The sequence below is a fragment of the Mobula birostris genome, chromosome 8 (genome assembly GCF_030028105.1).
Source record: "Mobula birostris isolate sMobBir1 chromosome 8, sMobBir1.hap1, whole genome shotgun sequence".
Lineage (NCBI taxonomy): Eukaryota > Metazoa > Chordata > Chondrichthyes > Myliobatiformes > Myliobatidae > Mobula > Mobula birostris.
In genome coordinates this window covers 107,926,203-107,939,048 of record NC_092377.1, presented here as the reverse complement: position 1 = coordinate 107,939,048, position 12,846 = coordinate 107,926,203, and the positions used below count along the sequence as shown (strand labels likewise).

General features: G+C 42.7%; 1 protein-coding gene across 3 annotated transcripts in view; it reads right to left on the bottom strand.

The window, feature by feature from the left end:
- snx14 (sorting nexin 14) overlaps positions 1–12,846 on the bottom strand; it is a 172,275-nt gene that overhangs the window by 78,715 nt on the left and 80,714 nt on the right. For 2 of the 3 annotated variants that reach the window (XM_072265914.1, XM_072265916.1), the window contains 2 exons: positions 12,118–12,144; positions 1,414–1,546 (listed from right to left, as the gene is read on the bottom strand). In XM_072265914.1, coding sequence (XP_072122015.1) covers positions 1,414–1,546; positions 12,118–12,144 — 160 coding nt within the window. The remainder of the gene's footprint in view (positions 1–1,413; positions 1,547–12,117; positions 12,145–12,846) is intronic. The other variant, XM_072265915.1, reaches the window with a different exon arrangement.

Here is a 12,846-nt window from a genome sequence, read left to right as displayed (position 1 = left end):
ATCTCCCTCCTGGCACTTATCCTTGTAAGCGGAACAAGTGCTACACATGCCCTTACACTTCCCCCTTACCACCATTCAGAGCCCCAGACAGTCCTTCCAGGTGAGGCAACACTTCACCTGTGAGTCAGCTGGGGTGATATACTGCGTCTGGTGCCCCCGATGTGGCCTTCTATATATTGGCGAGACCCGACGCACTGGGAGATCGTTTCGCTGAACACCTACACTCTGTCTGCCAGGGAAAGCAGGGTCTCCCAGTGGCCACACATTTTAATTCCACGTCCCATTCCCATTCTGATATGTCTATCCACAGCCTCCTCTACTGTAAAAATGATGCCACACTCAGGTTGGAGGAACAACACCTTATATTCCATCTGGGTAGCCTCCAACCTGATGGCATGAACATAGACTTCTCAAACTTCCGCTAATGCCTCACCTCCCCCTCCTACCTCATCCGTTATTTATTTATACACACACATTCTTTCTCTCTCTCTCCTTTTTCTCCTTCTGTCCCTCTCACTATACCTCTTGCCCATCCTCTGGGTTTTTCCCCCCCTCCATCTTTTCTTTCTCCCTGGGCCTCCTGCCCCATGATCCTCTCATATCCTTTTTGCCAATCACCTGTCTAGCTCTTGCCTCCATCCCTCCCCCTCCTGTCTTCTCCTATCATTCTGGATCTCCCCCTCCCCCTCCCACTTTCAGATCTCTTACTAGCTCTTCTTTCAGTTAGTCCTGACGAAGGGTCTCAGCCCGAAACGTCGACTGTACCTCTTCCTAGAGATGCTACTTGGCCTGCTGCATTCACCAGCAACTTTGATAATGTTTTGGGTCTTGGTAGGATCATCCATACCAAACAGGTCAAAGGGCAGAGCCAGACTAGGAGTGGTCTACCTCTGTCTGCTCAAGGTGCACAAACCTGACTGGTAAAACAAAACTGTTATGGAAACTCAATGGAGAAACCTTCTGCATCTGGGTGCAATGGTATTCCTGAGTCTCCACCCTGGAGTTGCATGACTGACAGTAGTGAAAAACGAGAGGAAGCTGCTGACACAATGAAGGAAGCTCTGAACACCATCAGAGATGGAGGACCTTCATTGCTACCCTAAACGCCAGTGGCTTACTGGGTTGTAACACATCTTAACATCCAACACGAGAAAATCTGCAGATGCTGGAAATTCAAGCAACACACACAAAATGCTGGTAGATCCAACAACATCCAACAATAACCTTAACTGTTTATCTAACATCTGAGTACATATGAGGCCCATATTTCATTTTGGGCCTAAATCTGAAATTAACACAACGCTGTGTTCAGAAGCCACCATTTCCACACAGGTTAAAAGCTCCCAGCTTCCTACGCCAGACTGCTGGTTAATAACAGTTTTAACATCAGGTGGTAATAACAGTGTTACTCACAGAATCGTCATCTCCTTCCCGCAATCCATAATTCGGCAACATGGCCCCTTCCATTGTTGTGCTTTTAAAAACTCCCTTTATTTTGCTACCTATTCGACTTATTCCGAAAGTTTCTCCACGTTTGTTGGTACCCCTGAATGATAGCAGACAAATTGATCAGAAAATCCAGTAACTCAAAGTATTTCAATTATTGACTGGGTAATATGGAACATGCAATCCAATGAACTTTAGCTCATGCAGGTGTATGAACTGCCTTCCATCCATCTGCTCGCACCCGGTATCGACAGCTGTTTCAAGAATTCAGCAGCCAGGTCATCTTAAATGCACAATTTACCAGTGGTATTATCAAGTAATATCAAATAACCAAGTAAAAGTAAAGACAGAAAGTAGGTCGTGCTGAATTATCAGTCTTACACACCAAGAAACTATAAAGTGAATTGTCACAGGTGCTGAAGGTTAGAAATTGCCTATACTGGAAATCTGAATCTACAGGTTGAGTGTGCTGTTACAGCTCTGACATTCACATGCCAATGCTCACTTCAAAATTAACCGTGGCAATTCTGAGTTTTGATTATGCTTAGTTATTTTACTGAAGGAAGCCAGATGAGGCCAACTTTTAAACAAAAACATTTGCATTTACATTCCACATTTCATGCCCCTTTCAGGAATCCTAAAACAAACTGGAGCCAATCATAGCCATTAATTTATATACAAACAAGCTCCCAGAAGCAGCACTGTGATATTAATGAGTTCATTTGTTTTAGCGATGCGAATTGAGGCTAAGTATCAGCCAGCAGACAGGCTAGCTTTTGCAACAAGGCAGCATTGTTAAAGGAGACCTCCAGATTGTAACAACTAGACGTCCGAAGGAGCAACCATGACAGTGGAACAGAGGAAAGTGGAGGTTCTCTGAATAAAAAAACTGGACAGAACGCTCCCCAAGATCACAGAAAATAGATCCACCACAGTTGGAGAAAGTCTTGACAGAAAGTCAAGTTAATTTTCTCTCAGATTCACTTCAAAACAAAGGCAGCCTTCTGCCCTCTCCACACCCAGCATCCTAGTTAGAAACCAAGGAATGATCCTGAATTACAGCAATAGCTGCCATGATACATGCAGCTCCTTCAGATCAACACTGAAACAAAAATATTAATCTAAAACCTAAAGCATTCGCTCTTTCTCTTCATCCAAAGTCTAAAGACAGTTTACCTGATTTAATAAAGTACACTCTCATAAGTAATAGACTCACAGCACAGACAATGGCTCTTCAGACTACTGATTGCCACCATCTCATTGTCTCTCCCCACCCAGATTCTACAGCTCACCAACACAAGGGTTATTTACAGCAGTCAAGTCGCAGACCTTTGGGAAATGGAAGGAAGCTGAAGCATCTGGGGGGGAGACCACATGGTCACAGGGAGAAAGAGCAAACTGCAGACGAACAGCATCCGAGGCCAGGATCGAACCTGGATCACTGGAGTTACGAGGTACCATTAAGCCAGCCAAAGCTATGCTGCTATATAGATGAATAATCTCAAAGGATAAATGCAGTAGCTTACAAACACTGATAAATGTTTCAATCAAATCATTATACTTAATCTGGTATATAGTTTTAGGATTAACATGCTAATTATGCTATACAATTAATACATCCCACCAAGCAGCCCAATTTGATAAAGATTAATGGTACTGCATGAAGATTAGACATAATTAAGTTTTTATTATGAATGTAAAAAAAAATCATACTCCATTACTGCTTGAGCTGTTTGCACTAGGTTAACTGTGCATTTATAACTTATCATTTTCATTCAAGAATCAGATTTCTATCAAGGCTGCTTACTCAACGCATGGAGATAAATTGGAATATATTAATAGGTTATATACCTCAGCAAACAGCATAACATTATATTTTAAGTACAATGGCTGGATATACTGTTAAATAAGGTTCCAGAAAGTGAGCAAATTAAATAATTTGGTGGACCAATTGATTTTCTATGATTCCCAGAGAAGCAAGTTAATTTAAAACACCGTGGATGATAAGTCCACATGACCAAATAACGTGACTATTGCATCCTTCCAGAAAAAAAAATGTCTAAATAAACTTCAGTTCCACAGTAACGGAATCATTTTCTTTAACAAAATCACAAATAACACAGTTTGTACTATTAAATGGACTGGAGCATTTTCTAATCCAGTATGCTGCTGAATACTTATTTCAAAATGAGTATCAGATTGCATTCATATACAGAACATGTTTCAATATGTTTTTCCTCAAATGAGATTTGAAACTAAATTCCATGTTTCAATTTACCTCACATCTTTATTACTTCCTTTTCGGCATTTTGGCAAATTATCTCTGTAGGAAACGGGTTTTATACCGGCCACTCCTCAAGTGCAATTCAAGCACTAACATTTAATTTCACACATTCTCGCAATGGTGTGTCAACCTATTTACTTGGCTGCACAAACATTTAAAATTTCCCAAAAAGGGCAGCCTGCCGTTGGGTATTACCAAGTAATGGGCATTCCCACATCTTGAGCTCTTGGTCAGGTGTTTCTCTAATCCTTGGACCTTATATCAGACTTCAGAACATCGAACTGATGTCTGAGAGACTTCAGAGGTGAATTAGAAGTACTGAGAGGTTTTTTTTTCCATTTTTCATCACACAGGGTGTTTCATGCAGATTTGCAATCTGCAGGCTGGAATCCATTCCAAACAACATCAACAAATATGCAGAAAATCACCAGGAGAATTGCTAACCAGAAGCCAAAGTTGGAAGATGAGGAACTCATGAGGACATGAGCAACACACACAAAATGCTGGAGGAACTCAGCCAGCCAGGCAGCATCTATGGAAGTAAACTACAGACTGTTCCTCCAGCATTTTGTGCGTGTTGCTCGGATTTCCAGCATCTGCAGATTTTCTCTTGTTTGTCAAAAGGATATGAGTTTTTTTCTCTCCCTCCAAAGGGAGCAGCATGCAGTTAAGAAGTGGAATCCACTGAGAAAGAGGGTGTAGTCAGATCCAACAAATAACTTAAAAAGGAAATTGGATATCTAACTAATATGAAAAATAAATTCCATGCCCATGGAAAAAAAGAATAAGATGCAAATTGTGAAACTCCAACAGGTACAGCGCAGGCATAGCAAATCGAATAGTCTCCTTCTATGCTTTAGGATTCTGAAGAATCCTTGTTTGCAATGAGAGCAGCAGAGGAATCGTTTCTGCTGCTTGGGCCTAAATTACACCTTGGATCTCAGGAGTATCTCCCACATAAGAAAGCAGCACTGGGTGTCAATGCTTATTCTGTACAATAACCCAGTACAAGCAACAACTGCAACACAAAATGCTGGAGGAACTCAGCAGGTCAGGCAGCATCAATGGAAATGAGTAAACTGTCGGCATTTCCAACCGAGACCCTTCATCAGGACTGGAAAGGAAGAGAAGTCAGAGACAGAGAAGATGGGAGGAGGGGAGGAAGAAGTACAGGGTGGCAGGCGATAGGTGAAACCTGGAGAGAGGGAGGGGTGAAGTAAAGAACTGGGATATCGATTGGTGAAAGAGGTGAAGGGCTGGAGAAGGGGGAATCTGATAGGAGAGGACAGAAGACCATGGAAGAAAGGGAAGGGAGAAGGACACCAGAGGGAGGTGATGGTCAGGTAAGGAGATAAGGTGACAGAGGGAAACAGGAATAGGAAATGATGAAGGAGAGAGGGGCTGGGCAATTACGGGAAGTTTAAGCAATCAATGTTCATGTTATCAGGTTGGAAGCTACCCAGACAGATTACAAGGTGGAGTTCCTCCAACCTGAGGGTGGCCTTGTCGTGACAGTGGAGGCGGCCATGGACTGACATGTCAGAATAAGATGTACATCAGACACGCCAGTCTAAGATGACAAATCAGAATAAGATGGGAAGTAGAATCGAAATGGGTGGCCCCCGGGAAAATCCACTTTTTGTGTCGGATGGAGTGTAGGTGCTGGGCAAAACAGTCTCCCAATCTATGTTGGGCCTTACTGATATACAGGAGGCCACACTGGGAGCACAGGATACAGTAAATGACCCCAACAGGCTCATCAGTGAAGTGTTGCCTCACTTGGAAGGACTATCTGGAGCCTTGGATGGTAGTGAGGGAGGTGGTGTAGGGGCAGGTGCGGTACTTGTTCTGCTTGCAAGGATAAGTGCCAGGAGGGAGATCAGCGGGGAGGGACAAATGGACAAGGGAGTCGTATAGGGAACGATCCCCATGGAAAGCAGAAAGTGGGGGGTAGGGAAAGATGTGCTCGGTGGTAGAACCCCATTGCAAACAGAGAATTACGTGCTGGACGCGGAGGCTAGTGGGATGGTAGCTGAAGACAAGTGGAACCCTGTTCTTGGTGGGGTGCTGGGAGGATAGGGTGAGGACAAATGTATGCGAAATGGAAGAGATGCAGTTGAGGGCAGCATTGATGGTGGAGGAAGGGAAGCCTTAGTTCTGGAATGAAAAGCCTCATCATGACAGCAGATGCCGGGGAGACAGAGGAACTGAGAGAAGGGGCATCTTTACAAGTGACTGGGAGGATGGGGAAAAAGTATAGTCCATATAGCTATGGGAGTAAGCAGTTTCTCAAAGTTACAGGTAGATAGACTGTACCCTGGGATAGACATAGAGAGATCAAGAAAGGGGAGAGAGGTGTCCGAAATGGACCAAGTAAATTTGAGGGCAGGGTGGAAGTCAGAGGCAAAGTTGATTCAAAGCAATGAGCTTAGCATAGGTGCAGGAAGCCATTCCTCGATTTCACCTACCATCCCACATTTTTCTGTGGTCTTCCATCCTCTCCTATTTGACTCCTCCTTCTCCAGCCCTTTATTTCTCTCACCAATCAACTTCCCAGCTCTTTACTTCATTCCCTCCCCCTCTCCCAGTTTTAGCTATCACCTGCCACTTTATACTTCTTCCTCCCCTCCCCCCACCTTCTTACTCTGACTTCTGCCCTTCCCTTCCAGTCCTGAAGAAAAGACTCGCCCCACAACGTCGACTATTTACTATTTTCCATAGATGCTGCCTGGCCTGCTGAGTTCCTCCAGTTTTGTGTGTGTTGCTTTGGATTTGCAGCATCTGCAGATTTTCTAGTGTTTACAAGCAACAACCCCATTTCAAAAATAGTTTATCTTTCAATTAATTAGTTTCTACAAATGTACAAACTGTAGAAGGGTACATGAAAGAAACCATCCCTTCAGCTTTAACCAAACCATTTACCAAACAAGTAAGTCACCAATGAAACCCTCACTGTAAATCAACACTAAAATGTACATTGTAATGGTTGGTGTGACACATTCTTGACACAAACATGTATGCATGTGGGATGAATGGACCCTGACTTACATTATAGCAGCAGGGAGAGAAGGTAAAATGCCAGATGGAAGTGTTAGAATTGACTGGACATGAGGAAAAACAGATGCAGATGAAGACCCTTGATTCATGGAGGCAGCTTGCCCTAGAGATGCAGACTCAGGGTATCGTTTAAATTCCTGTTCGAGGCTAACCCACAATATTTTTAAAACATAATCCATTAGGCAGCGTTAATCAGTAGGAAAGAAACAGATAAAGGTTAGCTTCAACACTTTCATTTCAACAAGGATTGTCTATGGCCAGTTACTTGCTTCCACATTCACATACGTATTGGAGACAGACATTCACGCAATAATGCTTTCTGCCTTTATAACAGATAATAACTACTCATTTTACTCCCAAGATAATCAATACATTATGTTTTCTTCTTTTATCTGTCGCTTTGCAAATCTACGGTCTGAGAAATTAACAGTTAATATAACCAATTGTGAAATATGATGCAAAAAAAGTTTAAAACTTGATAACTTTTTCCTGAGATTGGGGTGGCAATGCACTCGCCCCGAACCAATACATCACTTCCTCCATTTAAATACACACAAAACCCCTATGATGCCAGTCTCTACACCAGGGTAGTGATGGAGTCAGTCTTGTTGGGAAAAAACCTGCCATTCCAACCCACCAGGTAAGATCATACACAGACGACTATAGTAACAGGGATGCTAGACGTACTGATTAGGATTTTTAAAAATTATTTCACTATAAATTTTGTATTATCTAATTCACTGTTTTTAAGAAGTTCAAAAATTATTGCATTATTATCAAAGCTGTTGAATAGCTTTGGATATGAATTTCAGTTTTGACAAGAGGCGAACTATTAGCAGCGTTGGTTTCTGTCAGTCAGGGTGTTCCGGCACACACTCACAAAATGCCAAGCATACTGAGACCTCATCCCCCCAACCCCTCCCAGTTCTGGGGTCCCAGAGAGGAGGACAGAGACTGCAATATCCAGCTCAGATGAGGGCAGGCACACTAAGACAAAGGAGGAAGAGGAACCTGATGGAGGTGACAAGTAGGTGAGAAGTGGTGAGAGGATAAACCGAATGGGTATCTCTCTCTTCACGATACCTCTCCTCCTTCCCTTTCCCCCATGATCTGCTCTGCTCTCCTATTAGATTCCTTCTTCTCTTCCCCCTATCTCCTTCCACATTCTTTCAACATCCATCCCCCTCCCACTCCCAGCAATACTGTACTCTTCTCCCTCCACTTACCTTCTTATTCTATTTTCTGACCCTTTTCTTTCCAGTCCTCTGAAGGACCTTGGCCCAAAATGTCAACTGGTTATTGCCCTCCACAGATGCTGAATGACCTGCTGAGTTCATGCAGCATTTTTTGTGTATTGAATGAGATCCAATAACCCAGCCTAGAGAGTCCTTCCTGGTCTGGATAACTCCTGTTGTGAAGTTTTCTGCTAGCAGTTTCATTTACGGCGTGACAGATGCCAAATTATAGATTAAAATTCTCAAGTACTGTCGTCCCACAAGAACTGGCCCCACGAGTTTCTAAACCATATCCAAAAGCAGTCCTGGTTAGAGAGGAGATTACGCAATAGAAAGGGAGGACATTAGCCGGGAGGATGTGGAATCGATATGGGTCGAGCTGCATAACACTAAGGGGCAGAAAATGCTGGTGGGAGTTGTGTACAGGCCACCTAACAGTAGTAGTGAGGTTGGGGATGGCATTAAACAGGAAATTAGAAATGTGTGCAATAAAGGAACAGCAGTTATAATGGGTGACTTCAATCTACATATAGATTGGGTGAACCAAATTGGTAAGGGTGCTGAGGAAGAGGATTTCTTGGAATGTATGCAGGATAGTTTTCTGAACCAACATGTCGAGGAACCAACTAGAGAGCAGGCCATTCTGGACTGAGTACTGAGCAATGAGGAAGGGTTAGTCAGCAATCTTGTCGTGCGAGGTCCCTTGGGTAAGAGTGACCATAATACGGTGGAATTCTTCATTAAGATGGAGAGTGATATAGTTAATTCAGAAACAAGGGTTCTGAACTAAAAGGAGGGTAACTTTTAAGGTATGAGACGTGAATTAGCTAAGATAGACTGGCAAATGATACTTAAAGGGTTGACAGTGGATATGCAATGGCAAGTATTTAAAGATCGCATGGATGAACTACAACAATTGTTCATCCCAGTTTGGCAAAAGAATAGACCAGGGAAGGTAGTGCACCCGTGGCTGACAAGGGAAATTTTCAATTCCAAAGAAGAAACATACAAATTAGCCAGAAAAAGCGGCACACCTGAGGACTGGGAGAAATTCAGAGTCCAGCAGGGGAGGACAAAGGGCTTAGTTAGGAAAAGGAAAAAAGATTATGAGAGAAAGCTGGCTGGGAACATAAAAACTGACTGTAAAAGCTTTTATAGATATGTGAAAAGAAAAAGATTAGTTAAGACAAATGTAGGTCCCTTACAGTCAGAAACAGGTGAATTGATCATGGAGAACAAGGACACGGCAGACCAATTGAATAACTACTTTGGTTCTGTCTTCACCAAACAGGTCATAAATAATCTTCCGGAAATAGTAAGGGACCGAGGGTCTAGTGAGATGGAGGGAAGTACATGTTAGTAGGGAAGTGGTGTTAGGTAAATTGAAGGGATTGAAGGCAGATAAATCCCCAGGGCCAGATGCTCTGCATCCCAGAGTGCTTAAGGAAGTAGCCCAAGAAATAGTGGACGCATTAGTGATAATTTTTCAAAACACTTTAGATTCTGGATTAGTTCCTGAGGATTGTAGGGTGGCTAATGTAACCCTGCTTTTTTAAAAAGGAGGGAGAGAGAAACCCGGGAATTATAGAACGGTAAGCCTGACATCGGTGGTGGGGAAAATGCTAGAGTCAGTTATCAAAGATGAGACAACAGCACATTTGGAAAGCGGTGAAATCATCGGACAAAGTCAGCATGGATTTGTGAAAGGAAAATCATGTCTGACGAATCTCATAGAATTTTTTGAGGATGTAACTAGTAGAGTGGATAGGGGAGAACCAGTGGATGTGGTATATTTGGATTTTCAAAAGGCTTTTGACAAGGTCCCACACAGGAGATTAGTGTGCAAACTTAAAGCACATGGTATTGGGCGGATGGTATTGATGTGGATAGAGAATTGGTTGACAGACAGGAAGCAAAGAGTGGGAATAAATGGGACCTTTTCAGAATGGCAGACAGTGACTAGTGGGGTACCGCAAGGCTCAGTGCTGGGACCCCAGTTGTTTACAATAATTATTAATGACTTAGACGAGGGAATTAAATGCAGCATCTCCAAGTTTGTGGATGACACAAAGCTGGGCGGCAGTGTTAGCTGTGAGGAGGACGCTAAGAGGATGCAGGGTGACTTGGATAGGTTAGGTGAGTGGGCAAATTCATGGCAGGTGCAATTTAATGTGGATAAATGTGAGGTTATCCACTTTGGTGGCAAAAACAGGAAAACAGATTATTATCTGAATGGTGGCCGATTAGGAAAAGGGGAGATGCAATGAGACCTGGGTGTCATTATACACCCAGTCATTGAAAGTGGGCATGCAGGTACAGCAGGCGGTGAAAAAGGCGAATGGTATGCTGGCATTCATAGCAAGAGGATTCGAGTACAGGAGCAGGGAGGTACTACTGCAGTTGTACAAGGCCTTGGTGAGACCACTCCTAGAGTATTGTGTGACGTTTTGGTCCCCTAATCTGAGGAAAGACATTATTGCCATAGAGGGGGTACAAAGAAGGTTCACCAGATTGATTCCTGGGATGAAATACTGGATTGACTAGGCTTATACTCTCTGGAATTTAGAAGATTGGGGGGGGGATCTGATTGAAACGTATAAAATTCTAAAGGGATTGGACAGGCTAGATGCAGGAAGATTGTTCCCGATGTTGGGGAAGCCCAGAATGAGGGGTCACAGTTTGAGGATAAAGGGGAAGCCTTTTAGGACCGAGATGAGGAAAAACTACTTCACACAGAGAGTGGTGAATCTGTGGAATTCTCTGCCACAGGAAACAGTTGAGGCCAGTTCATTGGCTATATTTAAGAAGGAGTTAGATAAGGCCCTTGTGGCTGAAGGGATCGGGGGGTATGGAGAGAAGACAGGTATAGGGTTCTGAGTTGGATGATCAGCCATGATCGTACTGAATGGCGGTGCAGGCTCGAAGGGCCGAATGGCCTACTCCTGCACCTATTTTCTATGTTTCTATTTCATTTGGGCTGAGCTGATATAGATCCAAATTTCCGTACTGCTGTTTGCCCTTCTCTGCTTTAATGTTTTTAAGTGTGGAAGTGCTGTACTATTCAACAAAACATCACATTCACCATGCCCCACCCCCACTAACACTGATAAATTGACATTGTTACTGAGTGAGTTGCAGAAAAAGAGATGAGCAGGACAAGTATTTTTCTTAAACACAGATATCAAGGGTAGTGGTGGAAGCAGATATGATAGTGGCATTTAAGAGGTTGTGAAAGAGGTGGGGGTATCCAGAACTAGATGGCATAGCCTCAAAAATGAGGGGCAACCTTTTAGAACACAGGTAAGGAGGAATTTCTTTAGCTAGAGAGTAGTGAATCTGTGGAATGCTCTGCCACAGACTGCGGTGGAGGCCAAGTTCATGGGTATATTTAAGGCAGAAGTTGATCATTTCCTGATCGGTCAGGGCATCAAAGGATATGGCAAGAAGACAGATGTATGGGGTTGAGTGGAATCTGGGATCAGCCATGATGGAATGACAGAGTAGACGTGATAGGTTGAAAGGCCTAATTCTGCTCCTATGGCTTATGGTCTTATAAGTACATGAATATGCAAAGAGCGGTGGAATAAGAATAATTTACATTAATGTGTTCGGTAAGACATTGTGAGCTGAAGGGCCTGATCTATGTTGGAGGGCATTGTTCCATGCCGGGAATACACAGTGATTTACATCTCCAGTTTTTCTAACAGTATTACTTACTGAAATACTAGCGGAAGTTAATGGCATATTGATTTTTCCAACAGCAGGATATCTGCACAGTTTAATGCACATTACTATGATTACAATACAGGATCTTTATATTACATAACTACACACAACTTCAACATCTCTATACACTAAGGAGAACAAAAACAAAACAAAAAATAACTTGATAATCTTTGCTGAAAAACCTCCTTCATACATATTAAAGCTCACAATACCAATGTTTAAACATTCAGCTTGTTATAAAGGCAGAAGCTTTCGTAAGCATTGAGGATGCTCAGCGAAACTGCAATGTAATCTGGAGTGTGAGGATGTCATGATAAAGTGACATTCACGAGCAAGAGGGGGTTCTCAACATGCTGCAAGTATACTTACCGGAAATCATCCAAATTGAGGCTACTTCTGCAATACAGGCACAGGGAGTTACACATCACGCAGCACAAAACACATACAGAGATAACAAGCACATAACACATACAAAATGAAAAAATACACAGTTAATGAGCAAAACTAATGGGCAGTCCAAGTTTACACTATTCGTCGTACTTTTAGTCAGAGCAGTACTTAATAAATAGGGAGATACTTTGGCTTTCTGTGCACTCTGATATTTCAATGCTTTGGGCTAAAGTATTCCAGACAAGGTACACTGGGCAAAAAAAAGAGGAAGCTTGTGGTAGACATAGAGTTCAGTTTCACAGAGCCGAGTCTCTGGAAAGTTAGGGAGTGAAATTAAAAGGGAACTTAGAGAAACAAATAGAGGCCATGAAAGAGTACTGGCAATAAATTCAATAAAAATCTAAAATATTTTGTTGTACACAAAGAAATAGAGAGTTGGGCCTATTAGGGACCGAAACTATAATCTGTGCATGGGGGTAGAGGATGTGGACCTGGTTCTGGACACTGCAGTGTATTCAGAGTAGAAAGGGGATGATAATAATCTTGTAGCATTGGTGAACAAGTGTGAAAGACTGAATGGGATAAACAGCAAAAGAGGTAACTGGTATCGTTGAAACGGAATAAATTGCTAGATCCAGACAAAGTATATTTCAGGCTGTTAAAAGTAGCAAAGGAGGAAACTGCAGAGGCTCTAACTAGAAATTTTTA